Source organism: Pelobates fuscus, chromosome 6 (genome assembly GCF_036172605.1).
Source record: "Pelobates fuscus isolate aPelFus1 chromosome 6, aPelFus1.pri, whole genome shotgun sequence".
Taxonomy (NCBI): domain Eukaryota; kingdom Metazoa; phylum Chordata; class Amphibia; order Anura; family Pelobatidae; genus Pelobates; species Pelobates fuscus.
The window spans coordinates 272502836-272515397 of record NC_086322.1 but is presented as its reverse complement, the minus strand read 5'-3'; the positions used below and the strand labels follow the sequence as shown (position 1 = coordinate 272515397).

Genomic DNA, 12562 nt, shown 5'->3' with positions numbered 1-12562 from the left:
CCTCTTCCCTCTTCTTCTTACTCCCCCTCTTCTTCTTACGCCCCCTCTTCCCTCTTCTTCTTACGCCCCCTCTTCCCTCTTCTTCTTACTCCCCCTCTCCCCTTCTTCTTACTTCCCCTCTCCCCTTCTTCTTACTCCCCCTCCCCTCTTCTTCTTACTCCTCCCTCTCCCTGTTTTCTTCTTACTCCCCTCCTCCCCCTGTTTTTTTTCTTACTTCCCCCTCCCCTCTTCTTGTTACTCCCCCTCCCGCTTCTTCTTACCCCCTTCTTCTTACTCCCCCCTTCTTCTTACTCCCCACCTCCCGTCTTCTTCTTACTCCCCCCTCCCCTCTTCTTCTTTTCCCCCTCCCCTCTACTTCTTACTCCCCCCTCCCCTCTTCTTCTTTCTCCCCCTCCCCCCTCTTCTTCTTAATCCCCTCTTCTTCTTACTCTCCCCCTCTTCTTCTTACTCCCCCTCCCCCTTCTTCTTACTCCCGCGTACCCCTTCTTACTGCCCCTCCCCCTTCTTCTTACTCCCCCCTCCCCTTTTATTCTTACTCCCCCCGTTTTATTCTTACTCCCCTCCTCCCCCTGTTTTCTTCTTACTTTCCCCTCCCCTCTTCTTCTTACTCCCCCTCCCTCCTCTTCTTACTCCCCCATCCCCTCTTCTTCTTACTCCCCGTCTTCTTTTTACTCCCTCCTCTTCTTACTCCCCCATCCCCTCTTCTTCTTACTCCCTGTCTTCTTTTTACTCCCCCCTCCCCCCTTCTTCTTACTCCCCCCTCCCTCCTCTGCTTACTCCCCCTCCCCCCTTTTTGTCTTACTCCCCCCTTTTCTTCGTACCCCCTCCCCCCTTTTTGTCTTACTCCCCCCTTTTCTTCGTACTCCCCCCCCTTCTTCTTACTCCCCCTCCCCTCTTCTTCTTACTCCTCCCTCCCCTCTTCTTCTTACTCCCCCCCTTCTTCTTACTCAACCCCCTCCCCCAGTTCTTCTTACCCCCCTCCCTCCCTGTGTCCTCCTCTTTTTCTTTTTCCTGTACCCGGCCAGACTGACAGGAAGTGCTCACTGAGTGTGCACTTCCTATCAGTCCGGCCGGGTCGCGGACCGGAGAGGAGCTCGGCCACGCTACAGGGAAGGGGAGGTGAGGAGAGAGGCAGTGCTGCAGCCGCTTGAGGCTCTCTATAGAGCGCTCAGGCAGCTGCAGCATTTAAAGGGCCGGTGATGATGCCCTAGGCGGCTGCCTAGTTCGCCTTATAGGAAGTGCTGGTCCTGAACGGGACATTGCATCTAGACCATTTTAATGAGCTGGAGTGGTCTGGGTGCCTACAGTGTCACTTTAATTAATCCTATTGTCCACAATAGCTGTAGTTCTAATGGTTAAACCTTACTGAAAAGGTCACTAAGTTATTCATTAAGAAAACTATTCGCAAAAGTGTAGTTTGTGGAAATCCAAAGTAAATTTTAAAGGGAAACTATAGTGCCAGGAAAACAATGTTGTTTTCATGGAACTATAGCTCTCTCTATTATTTGTCCCTCGGGGCTGGTTCAGGCTCTGCTCCCCTTAATGTGCATGCATGGTGGGCGCCACACTCGCATTAGGACTTCCCCTATAGGAAAACATTGTATAATGCTTCCCTATGTGGTTTTGGGTGACGCTGGATGCATAGCTTGAGGATGTCCAGCAAAAGTCGCCTAACGCCCCGGTGGAGTTAACCCTGGGAGGTAATTATTGCAGTTTATTAAAAACTGCAATAATTGACACTGCAGGGTTAAGGGACCTGGGACACTGCACCCAGAACACTTCAATGAGCTGAAGTAGTCCGAGTGGATATAGTGTCTCATTAAATTTTAGACCAAAATGACAAATGGAAACATGAGAATTGGCTGGGATTTGTTTTCCAACATGTCTATCTTGACTTACAATGTTAATTCACATTGGGTTTTATTCACCAACTCCAAATACTGATGTATTGAAATCCTAATAGTATAATTAAGACTAAAACAGCCTAGCTGTGACCATAGCCAAGTTGGTGCACTTATTCAAATCAGGTATTGGAGTCTACATTTTGCCATCTCAATTTAAATGCGCTCAGTAAAGCTCTATGAATTTGCTTTTAATTCCAGTTAGTAGCCCTAACTGTAATTGCAGTTTTCTGAGCGGCATGCCTGTATCAAGTGTACAACCTATGGAATTACTGATATTTATAGAGTTACAGTGTCTGTAAATGACTTTTCATGTGCATGAAACCAGAAATACATTGGGGATTGTGAATCAGGTTTCCTAGGGGGATTATATTCTTCAGTATACAAAATGCAATTAGAGCTCCATGTTTTACTTTATTTATTTATTTATTTTTTTACATTAACATATATTTACATTGAATGTGTAACAAAGATGTGTTTTGAAGCGATGTCTCTAATATAAATTAATATCTCTGTTTAATCTGCTATCGTATATTAATTGTCTAAATTAATGGTCTCTTTTGGGAAAAAAAACAAAACAAAGTTAAAGGGACACTATAGGCACCCAGACCACTTCAGCTAATTGAAGTGGCTTGGGTGCATATTCCCAGGTCCCTTAACCCTGCAATAGTAATTATTGCAGTTATTAAGAAACTGCAATACTTACAATCAAGGGCTAACATTACGGCTAGTGGCTGTCTACCAGACAGCCACTACAGGGACTTTCAGGAAGTTAGGCAACTCTTGGTCGCCTACCTGAAGCTAGACATCCTCACGCTATGCATGAGGATGTCCAGCGTCACCCAAAACCCCATAGGAAATGTATAATGCTTTTCTATGGGGGACTTTTATAGCACAGATAAACCATTTTGCAAATATTTGTTTTTACAGCCATTTTCAAGGGTATTATAGGTTCCTACCCAGGGCAGACCATCAAATATGTCCGGCATCAATAGGAAAGAGCTTACGGTGAAGAAATGAAAGTAAAGTCTGGAGTTGGTAGGGACGCTATTTAGGAGTAGAGAAGAGGCACACATGTTCTGTGTGTTTTCCAAAACTGTCTGCACATGCTAAGAATGGGTCCCATTATTAAAAGTCCTCCCTAGGTGCCACCAGAATCTCAAAGCAGGCACATGTTCTACCTACTTCGTAGTGTCATATTTTTGAAAATGTGGGCAAATTATTTGACATTACATTGTTTCTGTTCTACATTCTTGCAGTTTGGGTGCAAAGTTGGTGGTGGAAAATTATGGATTCTAGATGTTTGGATGGAACATTTTATGTCTACCCTAGGGTTATTGCTGAAGCCTTCCGCTCCTCCTTAATGTCAGTCTGTGCTTCCATATTAAGGAATAGCCTAGAGTATGCCTGCCAGGCACTTCCTTGGAATGTCTATTAATAATTTAAGGAGCCAGTTGCTGTTGCCGGTCACCCCCTCTAACGACAGCTGCTCCCGTTCCAGTTTACTGCATATTCTCTCTGCCAGCCGTTGTCAAGATCTAAGTGTACGAATGGGTTAAGAACTGAATTCAGACACCTCCCAAACTCACATTATAGCTAACTCAGTGGTTCTTAACCATTAATTATGCAAACATCCATAACTTCGTCACTGTGTCGTTTTGTTCATCTGCATTGTTGGCAATAGGCAACTCATTTGTTAGGCCCCAGGCAACAGCGAACACTAAATTGTTTACTATAGCTCTCTTCCATCCATACTTAAAGGGACACCATTTTAGTATTGGGAAGATTTAAATGGCATTAGCTTATATTACAATGGAAGAATGGATCACTGGAGTTAATTTTATAATAGGCTGCCAAGCTAATCCCAAGAATAAGGTTAAGAAGCAGTGAGATAACTTTTCAAAATAGAGTATACGTCAGACAGGAGCCCAGTATAGTATAGTATATGAAAAGCAATGTGACCTTCAAAATGAAATATAGTTTGGTGTTTTTAGGAAGACGGTAAGCTAAGACAGTAATTCTCCTCCCCCCCCACCACCGCCAAGTCTGATTTTGTTTGCATTCTAGAAGAAAAGCAGCTATCCCAACTCTCCCTGAAGTTCCGGTCGTCTCCCACATTTTAATATCAGCTCCCTGACACCCGCAAATTCTATACACATAATCCTGGAAATGAGCTTGCAACCTGCAACAATTTGGAGGGGCCCACCAGGATGCATTTAGGGCCACCCGATGGGTATCACTGAACAGGGGCCTGACCAGGCGCCATGGCTCTTTAGCAGCGCAATCGAGCCCCGACCACTTCCTAGCAGCTTCATAAGATAGCGTCTCGCAGGAGGGATAGAGGAGTATGGGGAGGAGAGGCAGAGGTGAGCTGCTGCAGACCATCGCGCTCCCTTCCATCAGCCTCAGGCAGCATCACCAGGACCCCAAGCAAGCCACCCTCCTGGACACAAAAGGTAAGCTAACAGGAGGGTGGCTGTAAATATAAAAATTATAACCTGTATGCGTTTATGGATGCCAGATTGAGTGTGTGTGAGTAAATATGTGTATCTTTGTGTGTGTGTGTGTATCTGAATGTGTCCGTCAGTGTGTGTATTTGTGTGTCAAGGTCTGTGTATGTGTCACTGCATGTATTTGTGTGTTAGTGTGTGTATATGCCAGTGTGTGTGTATCTGTGTGTCAAGGTGTGTATGTATCAAGGTGTATGCATGCGTCAGTGTGTTAATAGTGTGTGTAAATAGTTATAATATATTGTTCAATAATTAGTTGTGTTCTGTCAAAATAAATTGTCATGTCCTTGTTCATGTTTAATGGCTGTGTGTGTGTGTAGGGGGTGACGCCACCTCCCTGAAAATAGTTTTTGCAGGTTGGGATGTCTGGATAAGGAACATATTGTATGGGAAACAGTGTTTCTTTTACACTGTGAATTGAAAGTACAGTGAGTGTTGTATGTAAATCTCGATGAGGCAAATGAATCAATCAGCTTCCCTTTAAATCAATAAACCAAGCCAGTTCCAAAGGGAATGACATGAGAGTCAGTCCATATGTACAGGTCAAAGGAAGACATTAACCTACTCATCAACAATAACTATGGTGCATGGGTCAAATCACAGGATAGACAGACAAAATAAACAAAGCAGCCAGGTATCTCTGTTTGTCTAGATGCATGGTGGTATCAAATGACAGAAAAAAATTCCACTAAGGTGCAAGACATCCATCATTACCCAAGAGGTGGCCCTCACTCGGTGAGAAGTTGGAACAGTACGTGTTAATGGCTTAGCATGTTTATTGTGTTACTTCTAAATTGACTGTGGACAGACTTATGAATGTTTTGTGTATGTTTTCACCCTTTCATTGTGTTTGAATGCCCACAAATGGTTAAAACATAACTTAGATCACTAAGAAGCCATTGTTAACATCTCCAGATAACATTATTCAGCTGCTTTTAGAACGCTTAATAAATCTAAGAAGTGCAGCAATGTCTGGGATATCAACACGTAGCAGTGACCTGGCTATGTGACAGATATCACCGGCTGTCACCGCTTGCTGCTCAGGAAGCTCTGGTGACAGTGTGTCCAACTGATACCCTAAGAATTTGTCAGGTGCAAGAGATCAGAACATGAGAAGGATTTTGGTCCATCAGTACTGGGTAGATCTGATAGTAGGGTGTATTTGAGGGGGTGGAGGAATTATGTGCACCTAGAGGACCAGAAGTAGTTAGAGAAGACTATTCAGAATAAAATGGGCAGTGATGAGTTGAAAATTACTGTACACGAAGTACAATACTAAGCAATGTTTCAAGATTTCATATAACATATACTGAAAATATAAAAAAATAAAAATTAATTAAAATGAGGAAGATAAAAAAGGACTCTTGGCCGAAATTTTGTATCTTTTTTGTCCTTTTTGATCTCCAATAAATATATTTTGTTGCCTTCACCCTACGTTGTGACGCCTGTGGACTTTTATTATTAGGTGTGTTCTTTTTTGTTGTTCCTGGTTGGCTGCAGACCCCCTTCCATAGAGTTCCCATGTAAACCTGCTTATTCTATTTGCATATGTTGTGTTGTTTTATAATAATAATATTAATACATTGCAGTCATTAATGAGAGAATGTTACAATGTACAATCTGCTTTGCATGAACAATTGATTATTTACAGTCACTGTTGCTTAACCTCAGGATATACATATACATGTAGTCCTTACTTACCGACCGGGTTCTGTTCTTACGACTCGGTCAAAGAACAAATTGGTCGCCAAGTGCTGGATAGATACGCTAGAGAGCAGGTCTACATTTGGGGGAATTCCCCCGAACATAGACCAGCTCTCTAACGTGTGGAATCCCTTGAATGCTCACGCTAGAGAGCTGGTCGTAAGTCTGAGCAGTGGTAAAACGGGTAGGTAGTAATGTGAGGACCAACTGCATGATTTTTTAAAGATTTACTGAAACTGAAATCAGTGTTTTAATAAAACACTGCTTTTGGATGAAGTAACTCTTACTGGCATGCACCCTTTTCCCCCATAAAAAAAATAAATAAATAATGAAGAATTAAAGCGAAGACTTACCTTTGATTCTGCCAAAGCCATGTTTTCTCCGTAGCCCAATCCTTCTCTGATGCCATCACTCCCTCTTGCTGGTGGAGAAGGGATGTCAAGGAGTACGGACGGACTGTGGGAAGAAGTGCAAAGGGGGGGGATGTGCTGCCATTGGTTGTCTGTCCCCAGAATGCTATGCATGCTCACGATCGACACCTTTTATGCACAGAATGGACATTAACCAGCCTGTAGTCCATGTTCAGGGTTAGCTAATTAGGCTGCCGCAGGTGGAGTTACACCTGCAGTAGCAATGTGCATTTTTTCCTTTTTATTCAGCATTTAAAACTGAAACTCTGCACATACAGACTCCAAGCACCATGAACACGTCAAATCAATAAAGTGATCATGGTGCTTAGTATAACCCTGTATCTGCATTTTCATGATCAGTCAGCATCATAGGCAATGTAGTTTACAAACAGCGAGGGTGGCTATAATAAGCTTTAATTGGTCTGTATACTGGAGCTGATTAGTTCCAACTCTGAGAAGCCAAAAGCTTAGGGTTAGAGAAGACCCCGATAATAATGTAGGTTACTCCGTGAAATGTAGTTTAAGTCCCTGGCAAGTTAAGGTGCAATCTAAACACCATAACCACTACATACATTTGTAGGCTACGGTTGCTAGTAGGCTGCATATGTCATTCTCATGTTCTGTGCAAAATATTTTTCTATGACCAAAACCAGGGTCCCTCGTGTCACTGACAGTATTGATAGGCTGAGAATGTATCAGGTGAAGGGCTCATCCTATCATGGACAAATTTGATATTTGTAACGAGGAAGTAAATTATCTGCATTAGAAATGTAATAGACATAGCCAGGCTATGGGTGCCTTTAACACCCCCAGTTTTGGGGTCTTCAAAACCAATTTGATCCCAAACAAGGAAAGCAGGGGGTGATTCCTGCAGCCTGCAAGTACTATAACTAGTACAATTGACTATAGTGTTTATGGTATATAAACTGCACTTTTAAGAATTAATATCCTAAGAAATATGATCTAATTCTGTTAATGGCCCTTGCAGGCAAGAAATACACAATGTTGCTATGTGTACTTATTTTAAAATGTGTGTGTGTGGTGGTGGGATCACTGACATTTGTAAAAAATATTATTGACAACTGCACTGCAAAGATAGGATTTGCAATTTTGGTGATAGAACGGAACACCTGTGATTATATGCATGTCAGACAGATATGCAATATCATACACAATCTATGCAGGTTTTCTGACTCTCGTCACAGCCATCCCGTTTGACAGATTGATCCATTTATCATTCTTTCTTGCTGATCTGCATCAACCTTTTAGAATGATTGGAGATTGGGTGTCTCTTTGGTTCTGGTCTTGCTAACAGAAATTACACAATTCTAGTGTACCCTGATTCTAAAAAAAGAAAATTGGGAGTTTATAAATAACATAATGACTACAGTATGGTTGTCAAACAGCAATATCAGTGTCTGTAATTATAATGATTGAGGAGCTGGTATTAGTGGTTAGTTTTAATGCGCCCCAAATAAAGCCATCGCTAACCTTTGCTTAGCTACCAAATACCAAATTTTATTAATGTTGGATGATTAGGAGGTGGTGAAAGCTCAAATTCCATGTGTTGACTTGTTTAACTGCCAGTTGTGGCTCTGATTAACTTCAAAGAAAAAAACTAAAATAAATGTCTTTGCTGATAGCTTGATCTGTTGGCAACCATATTGTTCCCTCTTGAACATTCCCTAAATATATATATCTGGATTCTGCAAGACCCCATAAAATCATAAAATGTCCTTTACTTTTCTAGTTCTGAAATTTAAAAGACAATGGTAAATTCTGGTTACGGGTCTATAGCATGTGGTAGGTTTAGCTTTGTGAGCTAGTTAACGACGCATTTTACTGTCCCATCAGTAAAGTTTATGTGTTTGGAATTTTATATGCAACAAAGTCCTTTTTAATTTTTTTCAATCATGTATTGAAGAGTTGTCTCATCTGAGTGGTTCGCTATGAAATAAGAGTGCACTAGTTAAAATACAGTGTCAAGGGCAAGTTTGTTTCTCTATCCTTATTGTGTTCGGTAATTGCTCTTATCTGGCTTTGAATGCTAGCTTTCAAAGTTTATCGGAACAATTCATCAGTATGGGAGAGATGGTCATCAGTAAAATGATCAACCCTAGTTGAAGCAAACACAGTAGAATGGGGGGTCTTAATCGAGCACCATGGTAATTGGTGCATTTCTATTGAGGACTTGTTCATGAACGGGGATAACAGAAACATATCAACGTGGAAATGAGACTCATAGATGTTGCAAAAGTATGCATAATACCTTTTGTCACGATGAGTGATGCGTCAAGATCTAGGAACCTCGAAGAAGTTACAAAATGTTGGCAATTAGTACAGAAGACAGCTGAAGGCAAGCCACATGATCAAACAGCAGAGGAGTATAGGATTGCATTAACGTCTTCTCCAACAATATAGCAAATTGGAGAAGATTAATGAGTGTAATAAGGTGGAAGAAAAAGGAAAGGTTGGCGTCATTTGAGGCATAAACATTCAACAAGCAATAATGTAAAAGCGATAATGTCTATCAGCATCTGCTATTATGGAGCGAGTTGATGGAGAGAGTTGGAAGGGGGACTATAATCCACAATTTTTGTAAGACTAGAGAGTACTTTTTTGGACAGGAATGTTGAGTGCTTTAATTTTTCAGGAGACTAAACAGAGCAAGGTAAATCTGTGAGTCAGACAATGTGGGGAAGTAGGTGGATCAACCATAAACAAGTGAGATGTTAAAGTCAATGCTGATGGAGCCGTGGTAAGATCAGAGAGTTGAACCTCTAGTCATCCTAGCCAAAGCAGAAGAGGCCATTGGATGTGGATTGGAAAGAACATTGGTGATGACAGAGGGGGATTCCACACTGTTGGAGGACAAAGGAGCTTCAGAGTACCCCCAAAAAATAAACTAAAAACTAAGAACTATATACAGTGGCATATTGCAGATCTAATTGATAGAATTAGACATGATGGGCACTAAGCCGTGGGAGTATTGGGGATGCCCTTGTTGAGCAACTGGTATACTTTTCACAGAAAAAGACTGAGTATCATCAGGGAATCCATTCAAAGGGTTTGGCCATTGAATGTGACATTGAGCCAAGTAGAATAAAATAAGGTGAGCTTTATTACTTGTTTAGGTAGAGAGAGTTCATCACTCTTGGTGGTGTCTTGTCCAGGATAGCCTTGGAACAGGATGACATGGATTCGATTCTTCTGATTCCTGAAAACTGTCAAGATAACATATTTGTCAGTGATATTCAATAATTTAAATATGACAGTGAGATTAAGCTCCCTCAAAGGGTTCAGTGGTGCCGGATTGATGTGCCCTATCAATTTGGAAAGGTGAAATGTTCAGAACTGCTTTAGGCATGTGTTACACATGTCTACAGTAACATGCGGTGTCCATGAGAGTATTACAGAGCTCCACAGTACTCAGTGTGTATAAGTGTAATACAGTAATGTCCAGTGAGTGTGTTGCAGAGATCCACAGAAAGTTCTGATGTGCTGGAACAGAGCCCTACTAAGTTTACTTGGCACCCAGGATGGATGTGTATGTTGCCCTTCCAATTGTAAACTTTTCTGTGTCCCTATGTTCCTCCTCATCCCTTTGTGTGTATCTCCTAACTCTTGTGTGACTCTTAAAACCCCACCCCTTACCTTTTATAACTGTTATACCCCTCTACCTTTTTTTTTTGTCCACCTCAAATATATACACAGTCACATGCATCAGGGCCGTCTTTAATGCGAAAAACAAATCAGCTGCCCCAGACCCAGTTACTCCTGGGGGCCCAAAGCAGCTGTCCCATGGGCCTGCTGCCCACTACAGTTTTTTTGCAGCAGAACTACTACCAATGCACACCACCGGGGCCTGCACAATGGAGGGGCCCATCGGTTAACCACCCAATTGGTATTGCTAAGCCACGGCCCTTTAGGAGTGCAACTGGTCCCCTGTAATATCGGCAGCATGGGAGAAAGTGACAGCAGGTCACTTCCTCCTAGCTATAAAGAGAGTGCGCCATGCAGGAGGGAGGAGGCAGTAATGGGGAGGAGAGAGGCAGGAGTGAGCTACTGCAGACTCCCTACACATAAGCCTCAGCCAGCAGCACCACAAGCAAGATATGCTAACAAGAGGGTGGCTGCAAATATACATTATTATATTATTATAAGTCAGTGTGTGCATCTGTGTGTCAGTGTGTCAGTGTGTGTGTGTGTGTGTGTGTGTGTGTGTATCTGTATGTCAGTGTGTGTATCTGTGTGTATGTGCCAATGTGTATATCTGTGTGACAGTGTGTGTATTTGTGTATGCTTGTCAGTGTCTTTATGTATGTGTGGGTGTCAGTGTGTGTATCTGTGTATCAATGCATGTGTATTTGTTTGCATGTGTATCTGTGTGTCAGTGTGTGTATCTGAATGTGCCAGTATGTGTGTATGTGCCAGTGTTTGTATCTGTGCGTTAGTGTGTGTGGGTGTCAGTGTGTGTATCTGTGTATCAATGCGTTTGTATTTGTTTGCATGTGTATCTGTGTGTCAGTGTGTATATCTGAGTATGTGCCAGTGTCTAAATCTGAGTGTGTGCCAGTGTTTGTATCTGTGCGTTCGTGTGTGTGTGTGTGTGTATGTGTCAGTGTGTTTATATGTGTGTTAATGTGTATGAATATCTGTGCAAGTATGTATGTGCATATATCCCATCAATCAAACACAAATGGGAAAAACACCTGTGCAAACACAAACATTACAAACACACATAGTGGTACACATAGTCACCAACAGTCACATACACACAGTCACAGTTACCCACAGTTACATACACTTTTACACACACACACACACACACACACTGTCATCCCCAGTAACATACATACAATCACCCACAGTCATTACATCTCCGTCTCCTGCACATTACTGATTAGGGCAACGGGAGGAGAGGAGGCTGGACTTTGAATGCCTGCAGTCCCTGATGTCTAGTGGTTGGGGAAACAGGGACTCCTTCCTGCTGCCCTCTGCCTAGGGCTGTTACCAGGGAATCCCCCAACCTGCCTGTATCAGCGTGGCAGTTCCCCCCTCCACACCCAGTAAGAGGATAATAAAATCTTCTAACCGGATCCCATGTTCAATGTCTTTGTACGTATTACATAGCTCCACAGTCTGGTCATCTGCTCATCCTTTCTTATGAGACCAAGGAAAGCGGACTTGTAGACAACTCTCCATCCCACAGCTCCCTTGTTCAGCCCCAACCATAAGCCTGATGGGTCGCTATAGGGCAGATGGGTACTCATTGTGTTATCCTAGGCACACTCTCTCACACACTTTATTTTCACTATCTCAAATACCAATAATCAGCATTGAGTGTCTGGCAAGAAATTGATTGACCGATAGGAGACAAAAAAAAAAACCCTGTTTTTAAATACAATTTTCTCTTTCAATCTATACAGTTGTCAGCAAAACTGCTAGCTCAATGTATGGATAACATGTGACGTTCTTTTAAAAGCGCTATGGTAAAAATAGCAATGACAATTTCACTTTAAGTATGATGTGGATTATTGGGACTTGTGTTATCGGTATTTGAGACAGGGAGAATAAAGTGTGTGAGAGAGTGTGGCTGTCAGGATCGGGTCAGGGATCCAACACGCAGAGTACAAAGAGTAGCTGATACGTATACCGGTCCTTAGAATGGCCGGACTAACGTATAACTACAATAGAATGGTCAGAGACAAGCCGAGGTCGAGGATAACAGAGGACAGGTAAGCGAGAGACAAGCCGGGTCAAGGATAACAGAAAGGCAGGAGAGTAAACAACAAAGCCGGGTCAGAACCAAAAGACAAGTGAATAATAAAGCACTGTGTGACTAGGCGGACTAGAACCACGACAGGGCAATGAGTGAATGAGAGAACCACCGTTAAGTATCCTGGCTAGGGAGAGGGGACACGCCTCCGGCGAGTCCTGATTCGTCTCCCGAGATTTGAGTGGCAGGATGTTTCGGGTTAGCGTCATGACGTCTACCTCCGGTCCTTCTGTTATAAAAGGAAGTGACTCCCTCGCG

At 42.6% G+C, this 12562-nt stretch overlaps 1 protein-coding gene across 1 annotated transcript in view; it reads right to left on the bottom strand.

Annotated features, from left to right (window-relative positions):
• SNX21 (sorting nexin family member 21) overlaps positions 1-12562 on the bottom strand; it is a 55180-nt gene that overhangs the window by 20577 nt on the left and 22041 nt on the right. Inside the window, exon 2 of the mRNA XM_063459153.1 lies at positions 9652-9749. Within this exon, the coding sequence (XP_063315223.1) occupies positions 9652-9722 (71 nt within the window). The 5' untranslated portion in view covers positions 9723-9749. The remainder of the gene's footprint in view (positions 1-9651; positions 9750-12562) is intronic.